Source organism: Globicephala melas, chromosome 13 (assembly GCF_963455315.2).
Source record: "Globicephala melas chromosome 13, mGloMel1.2, whole genome shotgun sequence".
Lineage (NCBI taxonomy): Eukaryota > Metazoa > Chordata > Mammalia > Artiodactyla > Delphinidae > Globicephala > Globicephala melas.
Genome location: NC_083326.1, coordinates 78,053,103 through 78,074,873, shown reverse-complemented (window position 1 = coordinate 78,074,873; position 21,771 = coordinate 78,053,103). Strand labels below are relative to the sequence as shown.

General features: G+C 46.4%; 1 protein-coding gene across 2 annotated transcripts in view; it reads left to right on the top strand.

The window, feature by feature from the left end:
- NOS1 (nitric oxide synthase 1) overlaps positions 1-21,771 on the top strand; it is a 113,006-nt gene that overhangs the window by 40,659 nt on the left and 50,576 nt on the right. For both annotated transcript variants that reach the window (XM_030860411.2, XM_060310405.1), the window contains exons 4-5: positions 19,231-19,359; positions 20,699-20,844. In XM_030860411.2, coding sequence (XP_030716271.1) covers positions 19,231-19,359; positions 20,699-20,844 — 275 coding nt within the window. The remainder of the gene's footprint in view (positions 1-19,230; positions 19,360-20,698; positions 20,845-21,771) is intronic.

Genomic DNA, 21,771 nt, shown 5'->3' with positions numbered 1-21,771 from the left:
CAAACCACGTGGGGGAGGAAACCAGCCAGTGTAGCTGGAGAGCTGGGGTGGGAGCTGAGGCCAGGAGTGCATATCCCGGGCTATGGATTTTGGCTTGAGTATGGTTGAGTTTACTTTGCGACCTTGCTAGTTTTCAAATTTTCCTTCTGTTTCTACCAGGAAAGACATTCACATGGTTTTAAATTTAAAAGATATAAAAGATACATGGTAAAACCTTTTGCTCTCTCCCGTCATCCCAGCCACACAGTTTCCCTCCCCAGAGGCGAGCAGTATTCATAAATCATCATTTTAGGGGTCCTTTTAGCAATATTTTATGCATAGACAAACAAATACACAAACATTATTTTCACGTTTTTTTTTAACATCTTTATTGGAGTATAATTGCTTTACATTGTTGTGTTAGTTGCTGCTGTATAACAAAGTGAATCAGCTATATGTATACATATATCCCCGTATCCCCTCCCTTTTGTGTCTCCCTCCCACCCTCCCTATCCCACCCCTCTAGGTGGTCACAGAGCACTGAGCTGATCTCCCTGTGCTATGCGGCTGCTTCCCACTAGCTATCTATTTTACATTTGGTAGTATATATATGTCCATGCCACTCTCTCACTTTGTCCCAGCTTACCCTTCCCCCTCCCCATATCCTCAAGTCCATTCTCTAGTAGGTCTGTGTCTTTATTCCTGTCTTACCCTTAGGTTCTTCATGACATTTTTTTTCTTAGATTCCATAAATACGTGTTAGCATACTGTATTTGTCTTTCTCTTTCTGACTTACTTCACTCTGTATGACAGACTCTAGGTCCATCCACCTCACTACAAATAACTGAATTTCGTTTCTTTTTATGGCCGAGTAATATTCCATTGTATATATGTGCCACATCTTCTTTATCCATTCGTCTGTCAATGGACAATTAGGTTGCTTCCATGTCCTGCCTATTGTAGGTAGAGCTGCAATGAACATTTTGGTACATGACTCATTTTGAATTATGGTTTTCTCAGGGTATATGCCCAGTAGTGGGACTGCTGTGTCATGGTAGTGCTATTTGTAGTTTTTTAAGGAACCTCCATACTGTTCTCCATGGTGGCTGTATCAATTTACATTCCCACCAACAGTGCAAGAGGGTTCCCTTTTCTCCATCTAATTGCTTTAGGGGTAAGCTTAGGTTGTTTATTTGAGATTTTTCTTGTTTCTTGAGGTAGGATTGTGTTGCTATAAACTTCCCTCTTAGAACTGCTTTTGCTGCATCCATAGGTTTTGGGTCATCATGTTTTCATTGTCATTTGTTTCTAGGTTTTTTTGATTTCCTCTTTGATTTCTTCAGTGATCTCTTGGTTATTTAGTAGCATATTGTTTAGCCTCCATGTGTTTGCATTTTTTACAGTTTTTTTCCTGTAATTGGTATCTAGTCTCATAGCGTTGTGGTCAGAAAAGATACTTGATATGATTTCAATTTTCCTAAATTTACCAAGGCTTGATTTGTGACCCAAGATATGATCTATTCTGGAGAATGTTCCATGAGCACTTGAGAAGAAAGTGTATTCTGTTGGTTTTGGATGAACTGTCCTATAAATATCAATTAAGTCCATCTTCTTTAATGTATCATTTAAAGCTTGTGTTTCCTTATTTATTTTCCTTTTAGTTGATTAGTCCAGCTTTGGTGAAAATGGGGTGTTAAAATCCCCTACTATGATTGTGTTACTGTCGATTTCCCCTTTTATGGCTGTTAGTATTTGCCTTATGTACTGAGGTGCTCCTATGTTGGGTGCATAAATATTTACAATTGTCATATCTTCTTCTTGAATTGATCCCTTGATCATTATGTAGTGTCCTTCTCTGTCTCTTGTAATAGTCTTTATTTTAAAGTCTATTTTGTGTGATATGAGAATTGCTACTCTAGCTTTCTTTTGATTTCCATTTGCATGGAATATCTTTTTCCATCCCCTCACTTTCAGTCTGTATGTGTCCCTAGGTCTTAAGTGGGTCTCTTGTAGACAGAATATATACGGGAGGTCTTGTTTTTGTATCCATTCAGCCAGTCTATGTCTTTTGGTGGGAGCATTTAATCCATTTACATTTAAGGTAGTTATCGATATGTATGTTCCTATTACCATTTTCTTAATTGTTTTGGGTTTGTTATTGTACGTCTTTTCCTTCTCTTGTGTTTCCTGCCTAGAGAAGTTCCTTTAGCATTTGTTGTAAAGCTGGTTTGGTGATGCTGAATTCTTTTAGCTTTTGCTTGTCTGTAAAGATTTTAATTTCTCTGTCGAATCTGAATGAGATCCTTGCTGGGGAGAGTAATCTTGGTTGTAGGTTTTTCCCTTTTATCACTTTAAATATGTCCTGCCACTCCCTTCTGGCTTGCAGAGTTTCTGCTGAAAGATCAGCTGTTAACCTTATGGGGATTCCCTTGTATGTTATTTGTTGCTTTCCCCTTGCTGCCTTTTTTTTTTTTTTTTTTTTTTTGCAGTACGCGGGCCTCTCACTGTTGTGGCCTCTCCCGTTGCGGAGCACAGGCTCTGGACGCGCAGGCTCAGCGTCCATGGCTCACAGGCCTAGCCGCTCCGCTGCATGTGGGATCTTCCCAGACCGGGGCACGAACCCGTGTCCTCTGCATCAGCAGATGGACTCTCAACCACTGCGCTACCAGGGAAACCCTCCCCTTGCTGCTTTTAATATTCTTTCTTTGTATTTAATTTTTGATAATTTGATTAATATGTGTCTTGGCGTGTTTCTCCTTGGTTTTATCCTGTATGGGACTCTCTGCACTTCCTGGACTTGATTGACTATTTCCTTTCCCATATTAGGGAAGTTTTCCACTATAATCTCTTCGAATATTTTCTCAGTCCCTTTCTTTTTCTCTTCTTCTTCTGGGACCCCTATAATTTGAATGTTGGTACATTTAATGTTGTCCCAGAGGTCTCTGAGACTGTCCTCAATTCTTTTCATTCTTTCTTCTTTATTCTGCTCTGTGGTAGTTATTTCCACTATTTTATCTTCCAGATCACTTATCTGTTCTTCTGCCTCAGTTATTCTGCTATTGATCCCTTCTAGAGAATTTTTAATTTCATTTATTGTGTTGTTCATCATCGTTCGTTTGCTCTTTAGTTCTTCTAGGTCCTTCTTAAACGTTTCTTGTATTTTCTCCATTCTGTTTCCAAGATTTTGGATCATCTTTACTGTCGTTACTCTGAATTCTTTTTCAGGTAGACTGCCTATTTCCTCTTCATTTGTTTAGTCCGGTGGGTTTTTATCTTGCTCCTTCATCTGCTGGGTATTTCTCTGTCTTCTCATTTTGCTTAACTTACTGTGTTTGGGGTCTCCTTTTCACAGGCTGCAGGTTTATAGTTCCCGTTGTTTTTGGTGTCTGCCCCCTGTGGGTAAGGTTGGTTCAGTGGGTTGTGTAGGCTTCCTGGTGGAGGGGACTGGTGCCTGTGCTCTGGTGGATGAGGCTGGATCTTGTCTTTCTGGTGGGCAGGACCACGTCTGGTGGTGTGTTTTGGGGTGTCTGTGACCTTAGTATGATTTTAGGCAGCCTCTCTGCTAATGGGTGGGGCTGTGTTCCTGTCTTGCTAGTTGTTTGGCATGGGGCGTCGAGCACTGGAGCTTGCTGGTCATTGAGTGGAGCTGGGTCTTAGCATTGAGACAGAGATCTCTGGGAGAGCTCTTGTTGATTGATATTACACGGGGCCAGGTAGTCTCTGGTGGTCCAATGTCCTGAACTCGGCTCTACTACCTCAGAGGCTCAGGCTTGACGCCTGGCCGGAGCACCAAGACCCTGTCAGCCACACGGTTGGAGTGCCTTCAGAGTTGGAGAAGCTGGCCGGCAGTGGCTCTCCTCTGTGCTGCACATTAGAATCACCTGCTTCTTCCTTGTTTTGCCCCAGAGGCAGTGTTCCACAGAGACATACAGTAGCCTTGAAAATAGTCCCAGCTCTGAGATGGCGTTTTTTTTCCTTTGTGCTTAGTCGGGTTTCACTTGCTCACAGGGGGCCACGTGCAGAGGCCTCACACCCATCTCTTCCGACCGGAGTTCCTAGTGCGGAATGGCTTCCGCCAGCACCTCAGCTCAGGCGGGCCGTGTGCGGAAGTGGGTCGGATGACACTGCAATCCAAGATGGCAGCCCAGGGCCATGTGCAGAGAGCAATTTTCACATGTTTTTACACAAATGAGAGCACATCATACAGGCAGACCTTGTTTCATTGCTTTTTTTGTTTGTTTGTTTTTACAAATTGAAGGTTTGTGGCAACCGTGCACTGAGCAAATCTATTGGTGCCATGTTTCCAGTAGCATTATTTTTAATTTAAATTATGTACATTTTTTAAGACACAAGGTTATTGCACACTTAGTTGGCTACAGTATAGTAGTATAGTACATATAGCATTTGTATGCACTGGGAAACCAAAACTTTAGTGTCACGTACTTTATTGTGGTATTTGCTGTATTATTATTGGTCTGGAAATGAACCCACAATATCTCCAACATATGACTGTATTGTTTTGTGCCTTGTCCTTTCACTTATCACCGTATCTTAGAGATTAGTCCTCATTAGTAGGTAAAGAGTCCTGGTTCTTTTTTCATGGCTGCATAATATTCCATTATATTGCTCTGCCATGTTTATTGAGCCAGTCCTCCAAAGTGGATACGTGGTCTATTGCCAATATTTTGCCGTGACATTGCTATAATGCATGACATTGTGCAAATACCTCATTCACAGATGGGTGGGCTTATCAAAAGAATAAATTCCTACTAGCAGAATTGTTGACTCAAAGGTCATATACATTTGTGACTTGGGCAGATATGGCCAAACTGCTCACCACAGGGGTTGCACCATTCCCACCTGCTAAGTAGGCGAATGACTGTTTCCCCACAGCCTCACCAGCTTGGTGTGTTATTAAACTCTTCAGTCTCTGCCAATTTTCTGAGAAATGTTTTAACAGCTGAGTCAATATGGTGAGAGTGGCTAGATCTGGCTAGAGATTAGCAGAGCCTTTTTCTCACCTAACAGACCAGACCAGAGCAACCCTGGCATGTGAATTTCCCACCCCTCCACTGTACCAGAGCAAAGTATGGGTGGAATGGCCACTCAGCAGGTCATCCTCTTCCTTCCCTCCACCTGTCCCAAGCCCTGGATGGCACAGGCCAGGTTGCCAAGCTCTTTCATTCATGATTAAATGAATGTTTAATCTATGGACAGCAACTTTCACCACTAGCCCGCATAAGCAATGACTCATAGCCTCTCTAAGTAGCTTCACAGGGGAGGATGAGACATTCCAGAGCCTCAGTGGGAATTGCTTTCTTTAGCTGCTGATGGTTGGGAAGATAAAGACATCAGGGATTCCACAGTAGGTCAGATCCATGATGCCACCGGCCAAGCACGCCCCCGCTTGCAGGGACACCTGGAAATGTTTGGTGGACAAGCACAACTGTAGCCTTCTCTTATGCTGTCCTCAAAAATCCAGGCCATACTGTGAGTGTAAGGACTATTATTATCCATTAATGATTAAATGAACAAATAGAGCTTAAATTTTCTTTACATTTTCTTTCTTAACTGAAAGGAAAGGGTGTTGCCATAATGCAAACCCTCCCAAGACAAAGGACAGAAAGAGGTAGCCTCAGGCCAGATCCAGGCTGTGGACATGATTTGTTAAGTCTGTACTATATTGTCCTAATTGACAATTTATGTTTGTACTTTGAGTTTATTGCCAGTGTTTCAAATTTTCATGTAATTATCACATTTACAACTTATCTTACAAATGTGGACAGTCTAGCTACATTGACCCTATATTCTTACGGGGCAATAATCTGCCTGGACTGAGTAACAGCTGTTCCCACTACACAGGGTGTGTGCTCTCCAGTTGGTCACAATTCCCACCACTCTCTATGGTGCCCCTCTCATTACTGCCAACTGTTCATTGTCATTTATCATAACATTAGTGCTGTTGGTTTTCTTATAATAGGATGAAAGTTAAATCTTTTCATATCCATGTCTTTATTATAAGTGGCAGGTAGAGATTGACCAAGAGGTTCACACATTTCAGGAAAGATGCGAAAGATTTCATGTTTGTGAGAATGAAGAATATTCTTATGTGTTTAATATGCAACCATGTGTTCTGTCTTGAGATTACCCAGCTGGCTTTACAGATTTGCCTTACCTACCTGCCCCCTCTATGTATCAGAGTTTGGGATTGCTGGTCTGCAGTAACCCCTGAGATCTGGGGTAGAGGGAAGAAGCAGAGGAGGCCTTGACCCCACCAGAAAGACCCTTAAAGTCCTGCTGAAATTTGAGTGATAGCACGATTATGGCTATTTCAGAGGGTCCATATTGGTTAGACAGTGACAGCTTGAAAAACATAAACTTGAACTTCAAGCCAGAGGAGTAGGGTTCAATACTGGGGACAGGACAGGGAGATTAATAGGACCAGAGAGGGACTTCCCTGGTGGTGCAGTGGTTGGGAGTCTGCCTGCCAATGCAGGGGACACGGGTTCGAGCCCTGGTCTGGGAAGATCCCACATGCCGCGGAGCAACTAGGCCCGTGAGCCACAACTACTGAGCCTGCGCGTCTGGAGCCTGTGCTCCCAACAAGAGAGTCCGCGATAGTGAGAGGCCCGTGCACCGTGATGAAGAGTGGCCCCCGCTTGCCGCAACTAGAGAAAGCCCTTACACAGAAACGAAGACCCAACACGGCCAAAAATAAATTAATTAATTAATTTTTTTTAAAAAAAGGACCAGAAACCTTCTTTGCAAGGCATCATGATGAAATGATCAGTATCTTAGTCTATTTGGGCTGCTATAACAGAATACCATAGACTGGGTGGTTATAAACAACAGAAATTTATTTCCCACAGTTTTGGAGGCTGAGAAATCCAAGATCAAGGCACTGGCAGATTCAACGTCTAGTGCAGGCCTGCTTCTTGGTTGATAGACAGCCATCTATGGCTGTGTCCTCACATGGCGGAAGGGGCAAGGGACCTCTCTGGGGTTTCTTTCATAAGGGCACTAATTCCATTCATGAGGGCTCCACCCTCATGACCTCATCACCTCCCAAAGGCCCCGCCTCCAAAAACATTACACAGAGGTTGGGTTTCAACAGATGAATTTGCAGGGGACATGAACATTCAGTCTATAGGAATCAGGGGGAGGTGCTGAGAACCTGCCTTAAGGCCTCCTCTAAAATGGAAGTTCCATTTCCTTGGAGGAGAAAGGGTGCTGGAGAAAGGGGAAAAGACACTCTTCCTGAGGTTAAGACAGCCAAACAGTTTTAGACATGGGAGCTCCTGGAAGCATGACATACAGACCAGCAGTGCTTGGATTTACACTCACTCCTTTATCATTATCAAGTCCTCACTGTAGTCCGTGACCCAAAAAAGGTTCAAAATCACTGGCCTGTGAGATTATCCAGGCTCTGCTGTCTAAGACTCAATTTTCCAAATGCCTCTCAGAAATAGAGCTGAAAAGAGCTGGAGACCCAAGCGCTCAGTTATATTGGAGTCCCAGTGCTAAAGAAACAGCCCAGCTACCTCCTGCTAGACACCCTCACAGCCACAGTGCTCAGAAGTGTTTCCCAGGCTGAGCAAATTAACAGAAAACCCAATGTGTTTCTTTCTGACCTGAAAGACCAGCTCCTATGCTTAGCCTCTTCTCTACCTGCTCAAAGCCACTTTACCTGGAGATCCTGGAATCAGCTTCCTTCCTCCCAGTTGTAACCCACATTTGCTGCCTTTTTAGGCAACGGTAGAGGGGGTAGCGTTGTTAATAACAAAGAGAGACCCAGCCACTACCTGCCTTCCTGAGTCACAAAGAGACAGGAGCTGGTGGAGAAGCAGCTGGTCTGCCTTTTCCCCAAGGACTGGGCAAAAGGCAACAGAGCCCAGGTGATGCAGGGCAGATGCAGGCTAGACATGAGAAAGAACTTCCTGACTCAGACGACTGTTAGGTCCCTGAAGGAGTAGTGTGGTCTGTCCTATCCTCTTTGATACTCTTGTTTGTCCAGACTCAAGGAAAATCGAGCCATAGAGGCAACTTCTCTTAAATTAGCCTCAGAAGGCTGAGATGTTAATCTTTACCTAGTGGTTATTTCTCTTGCTAATAGTTTGGGTCGGCAATAGGTAGAGCCAGTGAGACTCAAGTCCCTGGTCACTAGAACACAGTGTGTGAATGACTCTGTGATGCTTATCTTTAACATCCCCTTGCAAATTGTATCTGGCCTGGGCTGGTGGATGGAATGAATCGGTTCACCCATCACACAAAAAATAGTCACCCAATATCTGCCGCCTGCGCAGCTCGGGGTGGAAGCAAAGGTGAGCAAGCATCGCCCTCCCTGCCCTTGAGACCTTCATGGGTGAATGTGGGGAGACAGACACATGGACAGTGCAATTAATCCTAAAATAGAGAGGGACACAAGACACTGTGGGAACATAAATACCTCAGGTGGTATCAGGAAAGGTTTACTGGAAGAGGTGACATTTGATCTGGGTTTTGATGATCATGTAGGAGTTTGCCTAGAAGAAAGTGGGGAAAAGCATTACAGTTTTAAAAGGAACAGCGATGGCTGATAAACTATGTTTCTTTTTCTTGCTAAGGATTATTATTTGATTGCTGAGGTTGTCTTTGATGCTAATACCACCTGAGACACAAATTGAGTTTTGACACTTTCTAAAAGCCCCTTACATAATAACCCTCCTAAGTGGAAATGCTACCCTAGATTAAGGACATGAGAAAGTGCTGTTTGTTCATTCCCCCGCAAAACCTTAGGATTTGAAACAAGCCCTTCTCTGCTTCCCTTCTTATTAAGCATCTATTTTTCTTGCCTGTCTGATTTGCTTTCCTAAGGGGTAGGGGTAGAACCGTGCCCTGCTTGGGAGCAGAACGTCTATTTTCAGATACTAATTAAGCATCCATCCAATCCTTAGAGGGTGCAACGGGGGGCCTGGGCCTGGGGGAAGCGGCATTTCCATTTGGGTTTCTTCCTTCTTATTCAGCCCGCTGCCCCTCTCTCCAGCCTCTTACTGACAAAGGCAACAAGGTAGTCAGAGAGATGATTCTTATTTTGAAATCTCCCTCCCCACCCCATCCCCACCACCTCCTCAAGAACCTGGCATTTCCTCACCCCTGGGGACATAGGGCTTGCTAGCTTTCAAAATGTCAGAATCTGCTGAGAAGCTTTTCCCTATTTCCAGGTAAGTGTCAGCATCACCCCAGCCTCTCTGCACAGCTCCAAATTATAAGGCAAAAGGGGAGTGCTTATGGGCTCTCAATCTTCAGAGGTGTCCAGGGCCCCTCTGGGAGTAAACACCCCAACCGGCCAGCTGCTGCTGGCTTTGCTGATGACCAAAAGGGGCCAGCCAGACCCAGCCAGGCTGTGTCTGGATGAAGGCAAACCAGCACAGTCCTCTGCCTCTCAGCGACAGCCCAGCGTGCTGCAGGGAAATCTAAGTCAGCCCTGACTCACTGCATGTAATGATGTCGGGATAAAAATAACAATAACGCTGATAACAATACTACCCTGCAGGGGGTGTGGTCATTCTAGTCCCTGGACTCAAGAGCTCAGCCATGGGGTCAGCCTCGGTTTGGCTTCCTCCTCCTGGTGACCGTGGTCAGACAACTGATTAGCATCTGCGCTGAGGCTCATAGTGGCTTATGGGCTCGTGGAGTAGTGGGGAGGAAGAAATGAGATACTGTATGAAATGATAGCATCTGCTGTCACGATAAAAGCTAACATTTGTTGAGCAGAGGCAGGCACTGTGCCAAGCACTTTAGATCCACAGCCTCATTTCATCCCCAGCCCAACCGAATGGAGTACTGTTATCGTTCCCATTTTACAGATGAATAAACTGAGGCCCAAAGGGTTGAATAGCTTGAAGAAGGTCACTTGACTAGTAAGTGGGCAAGATGGGACTTGAACCCAGGCCATGGAGCCCTAGAGCCACTCTTAACTCTACAAGGCCTGGCACAGAATAAATGCTCCAAAAAAGTTCATTAGTGTCATTATTATTGTTGTTGTTGTGATTTGGCTAATTATTATATTGCTGATCTAGGCATCATATTGCTAATTTAGGTAAAGAGGTATTGCTAATGATTATATTGCTAATGTGAGGCAGATAGGGCAAGAAGCCCTGTCCCCATTTTGCAGATGACACCCTTGTGGCCCAGAAAGGGAATGCGACCACCCACTGAGTCTTGGTGACAAAGCCACTGTCTCTTTCCCTTTACAACGACATCGTCATCCCTGTCAGTCGTTCAAATCAATGATGTGTATGGCATTTACCTCCTGGGGCCAAGCTCTAGGAATACACAGAGCAGGGAGCAGTAAGACCTAGATGGAAAAAAAGGAAACTTCGAGGGCCTGGATTCCAGGCCCAGCTCTGCGGCCTATCAGTTGTTAATTTGGGGATAGTCAGTTTACTTCTCAGAGCCTCCATTTCCTCATCTGAAAAATGGGTTACCATGAGGAGTCCATGCACTAGTGGATATGCAGTGGCCTAGCTTGGGTGAGGCACAGAACAGGCATTTACTGAATGTCACTAGAAATGAAATTGAAATGATCACGGCCCTTGAGTTCAGAGCCTAGAAGTCATCTTTTCCTCGAGTATTTGCCTCAACCCCCAGAAACAACCGGTCTAAAGACAAGCTCCAGACACAGACACACACACAGCAGTGATAAGTTATCACACTGTGATAGTTGCGGTTTCGTAGACTCATGAGCAGATGTTCCCCGCAGAGCCCACCTGGCTGGCTCTAGCAGATTCCACTGGCTGCATTCAGGGTACCTTCCTGGGGGGGCCTGTCTCTAAGCACTTGAGAAACCTCTTACGTTTTGAGATTAGTTTCTCTCTGTGGGAAAGTGCCCCCAAATCCCTAATGTAAGTTGCAGTTGAACCCATTTCTGCCCCCAACTCTATCGGGCCAGGTATCCTTTGCCCTGATATGGCTCACGACCAAAGTGAGACACTCAGGTTGGATTTTCCCCAAAGCATTTTCAATACCCCCGTCCCGCTTCCTCGAGTTACCAGGGGTTCCTGGATTGCCCTCAAACAGGGCGCAAAGGGTGCTCTCCGGGAATTTATATTGAACAGAGTCCCTCGGAGTTCCCAGTGGCAGCGGAATCCAAATCTTGCTGATGTTTCACATCCCTCCGCCCAGACCATCACCTGCTCAGTGACCTCCAGGGTCTTCCTAGGTCACTTAGTCAAGGGACCAGCTTTCTATGACCTGCTGCCGTAGGTGGTCTGAGTCAGGGTGGAACCAGGAAGTGGGGCCTATATTGATGGGTGTTCGGGTTCAGCCCTGCTGGAATTTCCACATTTTTTTAAAAAATAAATTTATTTATTTATTTTTGGCTGCGTTGGGTCTTCGTTGCTGCACGCAGGCTTTCCCTAGTTGCGGCAAGCGGGGGCTACTCTTCATTGCAGTGCGTGGGTTTCTCCTTGCAGTGGCTTCTCTTGTTGCGGAGCACGGGCTCTAGGCACGCGGGCTTCAGTAGTTGTGACTTGAAAGCTCTAGAGCGCAGGCTCAGTAGTTGTGGCGCCCGGGCTTACTTGCTCCACAGCATGCGGGATCTTCCTGGACCAGGGCTCAAACCCGTGTCCCCTGCGTTGGCAGGTGGATTCCCAACCACTGCGCCACCAGGGAAGCCCTGCACGTATTTTGTTAACTGTTTGTTTTAATAGTGAATATATTCAATGCAAGCTGTTTGAGTGTTGTCCGTGTAGGACAATGACATTCTAGCTCAGGAAATCAGTGACTCCAATCTGTGTGCTCATTTATGGCATCAAACCGTATTCAGATTCTTTCCCCAGATAGGCCGAGTTGGGTCAGAGTCATTTTTTCCTCCTCTGTTTACAAATGGATATGAGCTGCCAAAGCCACCTTCACATGGAGATTCTCGGAGGTCCACAGGGCCCCACCCCACTTCTATTTTCTGAGGGTCCCAAGATGTTTAAGAGGTAAAAAGTCCAAAACATGATCACCAAGCTTGTTGTGCATTTTAAATATTTACATTTAGCAAGTTAATGCTTTTAATAAACACACACAGTACAATGCAATATAATAGGGATGGGCCACAAGATAATGACAGGGTTTCTCAAAATTAATTCATAGTGTACATTCTGGTCTGGCAATGGGACCAAGTTTAAAGTTGTCTAATATTCTGATCATCTTGTGAGATCATTGTGGCTACAAGCATCACCTCATTTGGAGAAAGCAACAACAAGCTAACTTCAAAACCCCTTGGGACTTCCCTGGTGGTCCAATGGTTAGGACTCCGTGATTCCACTGCAGGAGGTGCGGGTTCAATCCCTGGTCGGGGAACTAAGATCCCACATGCAGCCCTGCAGGGTCAAAAAAAAAACAAACAAAACCTCACCTCCAGAGGCCCTTGTCTGTGAACCCAAACTGTGATGAGTCTGACTCCCAAGCACCCCCTTCTGTAATCATCCTCCACAGACTATAGAACACGGACCATTGAATCAGGGGGAAAGAGAGAGAGTGGGGAAAGAATAAGCCATTTCAAGCTTCTGTGGAGTTATTATAAAGAATGAATCACTTTAGAAATCATGCTTTGAATACACTACAGGGAAATTATACTCCAAGGTACTTAACGCTGTTGGTTAAGTTTTATAAGTAGCAATTTTTTAATTGCACGGGTGGGTGCGTACTTGCTGGTTTGCGGGCCCGTGGTTCTAGAAACTGAGCTGCCACAGCTCCCAACCGGGTTATACCTGCTGCTCTGAGGGGTGGTACCCACAGATTGGAACAGTGCCGCCTGGGGCTGCAGCTAAGGGGCTGCAGCATGGTGTGTGGTATCCAGGCCCTGGTTTGGATGGCCCGCTGCCCGGCTCAGCCCCAGCGTGCTGCCCTCATTTTACAGCAAGCCAAGCAGGGCAAGTCGCTGAAGGCCTATGAGGGAGGAGCTGGCGCTGACACCAACAGTGAAAGAATGAGAACTTACTTGCTTTGTACAGGTTTGGGCCTCAGCTCCTAGATTCGTTTCCCAGAGCTGTTTTCAGGAGGAAGCACCAGAAACTGGGTGGCTTAAACAACAGGAATTTATTAGCTCAGAATCTGGAAACCAAAAGTCTGAGATCAAGGTGGCTACAGGGTTAGTTCCTTCTGAGGGCTGTGAGGGAAGGAGCTGCTCCAAGCCTCTGTCCTTGGCTTGTAGATGACGGTCTTCGTGTTCACATGGCGTTCTCCCTGTATACGTGTCTGCCTCCTAATTTCCCCTTTTTGTAAGGTCACCAGTCATATTGGATTAAGGCCACCTTAATGACCTCATTTTAACTTAATTTCCTCTTTAAAGACTCCAAATAAGGTCACATTTTGAGGTCCTGGGGTTAGGGCATCAAGGTATGAATTGGGAGAACACAGTTCAACTCCTAACAGTTCCTAATATGTCCCAGTTTCACTGTGAGCCTCCTGGCTGTGACAGCCCACAATCGGAGGAGGGCAGGGTGCCTGGCCTCTGTTTCTAGATCTGCCAGATTCTGATGTCTAGCATCTATCTTCCTGCCTCTAAATCCTCCCTCCACGTTCCCCCCACTTCCACTCCTTACTTCCCAACGTCTGCTAAAAGGCTCGCATCCTCCCACTTACCTAGACCGGAAGCCTCCAAGTCATTGTTGACTTTGTTCTTTTCCCTCCCATCCTCTCATGCTACAAGGCTCTTGTCCAGCTTCTGGCACCCCAGCTCCCATCTCCTGCCTTCCTGTCGTCTGCTCCTGCAGCTGTATTTTCCACCCTCCAGGCCCCTCCCCTGCACTGGTGCAGCAGCCCCCTCCTGGGTCTCTGAGCCTTCACCCTCTGCCTCCTGTAGTCCCAGCAGTCACATACTTCCTAAAATTCAGCTTCGATAATGCCACCCCCTCCATAAGGCAGCTTCTCCACTGTCTACTAAATCAAGGCCAAAGTCTTTGGCTTAGCATTTAAGGAACTCCACAGTTTTGAACTGCATTTATTTATTTATTTAAACATCTTTATTGGAGAATAATTGCTTTACAATTTGAAATGCATTTAGACCTTATATTAAATAGCTCAAGCTGCCAAAACAACAGCCACAGATTCAGCCGCGTAAACAACAGAAAGTTGTTTCTCACAGTTCTGGAGGGTGGTGCCAGCATGGTCGCATTTGGTGAGGGCTCTCTTCCTGGCTTGCAGACGGCCACCTTACACAGCCTGTGCACACAGGGAAAGAGAGAGCGCGCGATCTCTCTTCCTCTTCTTATGAGACCACTAATCCTATCAGATTGGGGTCCTGCCCTTATAACCTCATTTAACCTTAAGTACCTTCTAAAAGCCCTATCTCCAAATATGTCACACTGGGAATTAGAGTTTCAACATATGAATTCGAGAGGATACAATTCGGTCCATAGCAGACCTCAAATGAACATGTTGTTGAACACGTAGTGTGTGCTGGGCACCGGTCTAGAGACTGGCAAAAGAGCAAAGTGGATGGTGAGTAGGCAAAAAACTGTATCTATATCTAAACATCTATAAAGATATATGTAAATCTATATAAGATAAAGAGATATAACTACATACATTCATGTGCAAATACATACACACTCATAAACTACAGGCAGTGATAAGTGCTATGAATAAAAATAAAGCATGATAAAGGGGCAGAGAGTAACAAGGATGGGATGCTGTTTTAGAGAATGATCAGGAGTGATCTCTGACTCAGCAATGTTTAAGTGGATGGAGACATAAGTAAGATAGGTTAGCTTTCAGCCACTGGAATTTAATCCTTCAAATCAGGAGTCTGCAAACTTTTTCTGTAAAGGAGAGGATAGGACATATTTTTGGCTTTGTGGGCCATCCCATCTTAGTCTCCATCACAACTTCCCCACTCTGCCCTTGTATTGCAAAAGCAACCATAGACAATATGGAAACAAACAAGGTTGGCTGTGTGCCAAAAAACTTTATTCAGACACTGAAATTCAAACTTCATGTAACTTTCACCTGTCATGGGGCATTATCCTTCTTTTGACTTTTTTATTCAACAAGTTTAAAGTGGGAAAACCATCCTTAGTCCATGGGCTGTACCAAATTAGATGGTAGACCAAATTTGGCCCATGGGGCCACAGTTTGCAAACCCCTGCTTCAGAGCATGCAGCTAGAAGATGCTTCTCCCAAGAGAATGGGGATCACTGTAGGGCCTAGAACACAAGTCCCTGGCACATAGTACATATTCAGTGTGTATTTGTTGAAAGAGAGAAAGTAGGGAGGGAAGGAAAGGGGCAAGGAATGAGGGTGCCGGGGCTCCTACAAGCTGAATTCCTGGCTCAGGGCCCCAGGCTGACATGACCTCACCTGCTATCTCCTCTTGGGTTGCGAGATCATTTCCTTCCATTTCCTCAGGGCCTCTCTGCAGGCTCCCCAAGCAAAGAGGTGTTGACAAAGCCTTTGAAATGCCCAGGAGCTCAGAGCCTCCTTTGCAAATTTAGGAACAGGCATGGAGGAGCCCTCCCATAGAACCCACTGAAATCGAGTCAGTGTCTCCCGCGATCTGAAAAGCTTCCATTGTCTACCCCAGACACAAATCCAGAAACAAACACACAGCCGCAGCCCAAAGTCCACTTGTGCCCCATCCCCAGCTTAACAACCCACAAGGGCCACTAATCTGAATTTTTAGCTTAGGTTCCCACTCAGAAAAGTCATTTGCATCCCCCATGCAGACCCCTGACTGCTATATTAATCTCCCCATTTGTCCCCTCCTGCGTCATCTAATACTACTGCTGGCTAATTAAAACATCAAAGCCCAAGTACAGCAGCCCTGCCAGAGGCCTCCTAATGCCTGGTTTCAAGTGGGCAGTTCACACAGCCTGGGGTGCGGGATGGCACACCTCGCGCCTGAGCCCCCCGTTACTTGTCTCGTAATGACCACCCCTCGCACATCTGGACCCTCAGCACGTGGCCTCTTTTACTGCCTGTTATCTCACTCCCTCCACCCTGCCAATGATGGCTGCCTGCCCACCGGCCACACCCCACCCCTCTCTTCCTCCCTCCTTGTCAGGCTCCCCACCCTCCTGCCCTCCTGTCACCTCCACGGGTCCTGGGCCCGACCCCACCACCAACACCATGTCTGTTATCCCCACTGTGGGATTCCAGCTGCCCCTCAACCTCCAGGGTGTTAAGAGAGAGAGTTTCTAAACGGGCTAAGTGACGCCCTTGCCTAGGGAGGACGGCTGGGGTGCCTCCCACGCGGGAAAGGTAGGATTTTATTTTCTCAAGGATGCAGGTCATCGGCACAATCAGAGGAATTTGTCACCACAAAGGCCTGCCCAGAGGTGCCCTCCATCACCTGGACATCTGCTGGAAGACGCAGGAGTGGAAATAGAATCCGAAGTAAAGAAGTTTAGGTTGTCTGGACGGGCCTTCCAAGGAAGTGGAGTCTGGGCGTGGCTTCACGTGGGGACATGAGTAAAATAGCTTAAGAGTTTAGCAGGATAGAAGGGCAAGTAGGGAATCTGCCTGTTCCCTGTTAGGGAGTTCATCGACATCATTCTCCTGCTCCCGGGGTGGCACTACAGCAGTAACGCTTATAGCAGTAGTCGTTGTAACAGGACTACGAGTTTTACTAGTAGCAGAACAATGATACCAATAGTGATGAGGAATGGCTACCATATAGGAGGCTGTTGCAATCACCCCAGTGAAAGATGATGGAGGCTTGGACAGGGTGCTGGCCAGTAGATGGAGAGAAAGGGGACCAAATGGATTCTAGAGTTACTTAGAAGGCTAAAATGGATGGGAGTCTTGGATGGATGGGGGGGTGGGAGATAAAGAGGATGATGTCCAGGAAGCTCCTCCCTGTGGCATATGCACAGGTGGTGGATGGGTGGTGGTGCCCAACACTGAGATGGGAGCCACTGGGGATGACTGGGTCTGGCCAGAGCAGGGAGGTGTGGAAGATCCTGAGTCACAGTACCTTCCCGTTGTTCTCTGCCATGGCTCCCTGCACTGTTCTGGCATGATCTCTAACAGTGACATGCTGTCACCTGCCTCCTGTTCCCCAAACTCCAACATGGCAGCATGGACGTTTTAGCACAGAGCTCCTCTTCCTTGGCCGGAAAGGTGGCCATGCCTCTCACTTCTCTGCCAGCAAGACTGTGCTCCCACTTCTTTGTCTGGTGAACACCTACTTATCCTTTGGGTCTTGACTTAGAAGTCAAATACTCTGGGTCAGGCGCCTCTTCTGTGTGCTTCCGCAGCCCCCTACCCGCTGCCAACGTCCCGTGTTATGACACCCAGTTCAGTCAGTTATAGTGGTTCATTAAATCCCCATCCCCATTGGACTGTGAACTCCGTGAGGGCACAGATCCCATCTGTATGTTTGTCACTGTAGCCCTGGCCCTTACTGACTTGCCTGGCACATAGGAGATATTCAATAAACACGTGTTGAATGAATGAATGAGTGAGTTGTGCATGATCGTCAAGAGGCAGGATAGTCGAACAGTTCAGGGCATGGTTTCAAAGGCCAGACTGCCAGGCTTTGACTCCTGGCTCCAGCTTACTAGCTCTGTGGTCTTAGACAACTTAGTTAACCTCTCTGTGCCTCAGTTTCCTCATCTGTAAAATGGGGATGATGTTGCTTGGAACATAGCAAGTGCACATTGAATGCTGGTTTTCAGTAGTTGTCCTTCAGAGTTCCCTGTGATTTCTGTCCTAGGCTTAACCTGATTTAATCCTAATTCACAGCTCCCTGCCAGCCTGAGCACCTCCAGGCTGATGAGCCGTGGACCCTGCCTCCTTTCTGACTTCATCTCCTTGTACTCATCCTCACTCATCCACTCCAGCCACACTGGCCTCCTTGCTGGTCCTTTGAACTGAGCAAACTCATCCCTACCTCAGGGTCTTTGCACTTGCCTCTTTCCCCTCCACTTTGTCACCATTACCTCCCTCTATATTATATTCTTATCACCACCTGAAATTGTATCATCCACATATTAGTTTACTTATTATTTACCTCTGCTTCTCCCAAAACGATGCTCCAGAAGGACAAGGATCCTGACTGCCTTGTTCACCTCAGTGTCCCCAATGCCTAACGGTGTCTAGCACATAGAAGGGGCTCAGTAAATACAATTTGAATGTGTGAATGCCCTGCCTCAAGGTCACTGCCCACTGCTCTACTCTTTGGCCTGAGTGACGCAACATTGTCTCATCTTCTCCCCTCCGTTGCTCGGCCATTGCACCAGGGTGTGCCTGCTGCCTGTCCCTTAGAGCTGCTGATGCTTGTCTGATGCACGAGCACACCTCTGCCCAGGCAGGTAGACAACCACTCAGAAACCCAAGACAGAATATGATCCTTATCGATGAAGTTCATAATGAATGGGCCAACATTTGTCAGCCCAGGCTTATCCCCGCTCACCTACTGGACAGTTTGCTTACAGAGGTGAAGATAAATGGAGCACTGAAGACATTCAAGATGGAGAGAACAGGGGCTTCCCTGGTGGCGCAGTGGTTGGGAGTCCGCCTGCCGATGCAGGGGACACGGGTTCGTGCCCCGGTCCGGGAGGATCCCACATGCCGCGGAGCGGCTGGGTCCGTGAGCCATGGCCGCTGAGCCTGCGCGTCCGGAGCCTGTGCTCTGCGACGGGAGAGGCCGCAGCGGTGAGAGGCCCGCGTACCGCAAAAAAAAAAAAAAAAAAAAAGATGGAGAGAAGAGTAACTGCAAAGGCCTGAGGCAGGGACATGTTTGGCCTTTTTGAAAAGCAGAAATCTGAAATCGGGGGAAAGTATTCTATGCTTCAAACCTTTCTCACATAAACTTTTTGTTTTCCCAGTACTTGCCCGGAATGGTGAGTTCAGGCTATGGCAGGAAGGCCCAGAAACCCAAGTAACTTGACCCAGCCTCAGGTTTGACTCCTCCGCCCTGAGGGCTGTCATCATTTGAAGACACTGACGGTGTTCTTTCAGTCACTTATTCATTCCACAAACTTTCATTAAGTCCCTGCTCATGTGCCAGACCCCGTGCTAGACTCCAGAGAGACCACCTTTGAGTTCCTGACCCCTCTCCCCAGAACAGAACCTGAACCATTCTTCCACGGTGCCTCCTTCAGCACAGGTAGAGGGACCAAGTTCCCAGCTACCTTGTACGTGTCCATCCCAGAGAGTCACGGACAGTTGGTGACTGGCGACAGATTCCAGGAAGAGCATCACCTCTCCCCATCCCAATGGAAACAATCTTCCAGTGCCCTCAAATGCATAATATCTCATCTTTATTCTCTCCTCCAGCCCCCCGCCTCGGGAAAACAGTCTCCCATAAAGAATGGCAGCCCCTCCAAGTGCCCTCGTTTCCTCAAGGTCAAGAACTGGGAGACCGATGTGGTTCTCTCTGACACCCTCCACCTTAAGAGCACGTTGGTGAGTACCCCAGCAAGGGGGAGACCAGGGTTTCTCAACCCCAGTGATATCCACACATGGGACTGGGTAATTCTTATCGTGGGGACCAACCTGTGCATTATAAGATGTTGAGCATCACCCCTGACCTGTGCCAGCCAGATGCCAGTACCCCCCACACCAAGTTGTGACAACCAAATATGTCTTCAGACATTACCAGATGTCCCCTGGGTGGGAAATTCACCCCCATTTGAGAACCACTGGTGGATACTTACTTGTGCAAATGCTTTTTATTTGTGTCCCCTTGTACTCAAAAGGGGAGTCGCTGGTTCTAAGTACATTCTTTTTCTCTCACACAGTCTGACCACTGATGGAGTTTTGGACAAACCCTTGTTGGTTTTCAGTCTGTCCTCTAAATTTTATATATTTTCCAGTCAATCAACCAATCTGTTGTTTTACATTGTTCTGGAAAATGGGCCTCTTGGAGGAATGTTGTATCAGTTAGCTATCGGAGCGTAACAAACTTCCCCCAAAATTAGTGACCTGAAACAACCACCACTTATTATTTTCCAAAAGCCTACAGATGGGCTGTGTGGTTCTGCTGATCTCATGCTTCTGCGATCATCTGAGGGGTCAGCTCTCGGCAGGCTGGTCTAGGATGGCCCTGGCTGGGATAACTCAGCTCTGCTCCATGCGGCCTCTCATCTTCCAGCAAGCTGGCTTGGTCTCCTTCACATGCTGGTTGCAGTGTCCTGAGAGAAAGAGCAGAAACGTGTAAGATCTCTTGAGGTCGAGACTCAGGATGGGCACAGTGTCACTTCTGCCATGTTCTATTGGCCCAAACAAGCCCAGATTCAAAAGGAGATTCAAAAGGAGATTGATTCAAAAGGAGAGGGAAGAGGCTTTACCTCTTGATGAGAATTGCTGTAAAGTCACATAGCAAAGGCTGTGACTACAGGGAGGGGAAGAATTAGGGCTATGTTCTGCAATCAACATCCCACAGACATATTCTAACAAGTTACTATAATCACTGTACTAGCTCCTTCTTGATCAACATGGGATCAAAACATATTGGGGGATTCAGCACCAATGGTTCTGCTTCCCAGGGAATGACAGTCACAAAGCCCCTCTCCCCCCAGTTAAGTAGAGCAAACACATTCAGGACCTTAAAGTGATGCTTGCCCTTTCCTTACCTGGGCTGATAACCAGGTCCAACAGTGATTAGAAGCTGGTATGTGAGAAATCCGCGTTGGGAATTAAAGCCGGGGAAGCCCCACCATGAATGTCAGATCCAGGTCCACAACACCACACGTGCCACAGTTGGGTGAAATGAAGCAATAGCCCAAATCTCTTCTCCTTCCAGGGAACGGGATGCACTGAGCACATCTGTATGGGGTCCATCATGCTTCCTTCTCAGCAAATACGAAGGCCTGAAGACGTCCGCACAAAAGAACAGCTCTTCCCTCTTGCCAAAGAGTTTATTGATCAGTACTTCTCATCAATTAAAAGGCAAGTTCATGTCTACACTGGGAAGACCGGGTACTGGGTACAAAGACTTCAGGTCCAAATGTGCAGACAGTTGAACCAAGATCTGAGCATAAGGCCTCTGCCTGCCATGCACAGAGGTCAAAAACTGGTGGCCCAAGGGCCAGATCTGGCCCCTAGAAGTGTTTTTGTTTAGCCTGCAAATTGTTGCTTAAATTTGAAACTTTTCAAGCAATTCCACGCCTGGGTATATTCCCTAAAGAAACTCTCACACTTGTTCACAAGAAGGCCTGCCTAAGAATGTTCACTGAAACATTGTTAGAATAGGAAAAAAAATTAAAGAGCCAACTGGAAACAATCTCAACTCCATTGATAGGAGAATGTGTAAGTAAACTGTGGCATTTTCTGTAATGGAATACTATACAGCTGTAAACATGAACAGGTTAAAACTCTGCGTGTTCATGGAAATGAAGCTCCTAAATAACTTTGAGCAAAGGAAGAAGAAGGCAGGCTGTAGAAGGATACGTTCAGGACAGCCCCATTTACATAAACTTTCTAAACATGCAGAAAAATACTATACGTGGTTGAGGGGATAGATACACAAGTGGCAAAAATATAAACAAAAGCATGAGAATGCTAAATGCCACATTCAAAACAGCAGGCACTCCTGGAAAGAAAGTGGGCTACGGTGCAGAGTAGTCCCCAAGGAACTATAATATATTTTCTTATTTATTTATCATCTCTTAGGCTTGGGACATGGGTATCCATTACCCATTACCCATTATTCTCTATACCTTTTTGTAAGCCTGAACCTTTTCATAAGAACTTTTTAACTTTCTAAAATTCAGTTTATTGCCACCATTTAAAAATTAGAAGAGTTGCCTTTAAAAATCAGATTTCCAGTTTCTCTTGAAAGAAGATCTGGCAGTACCAGGCCCCCATTCCTATCAG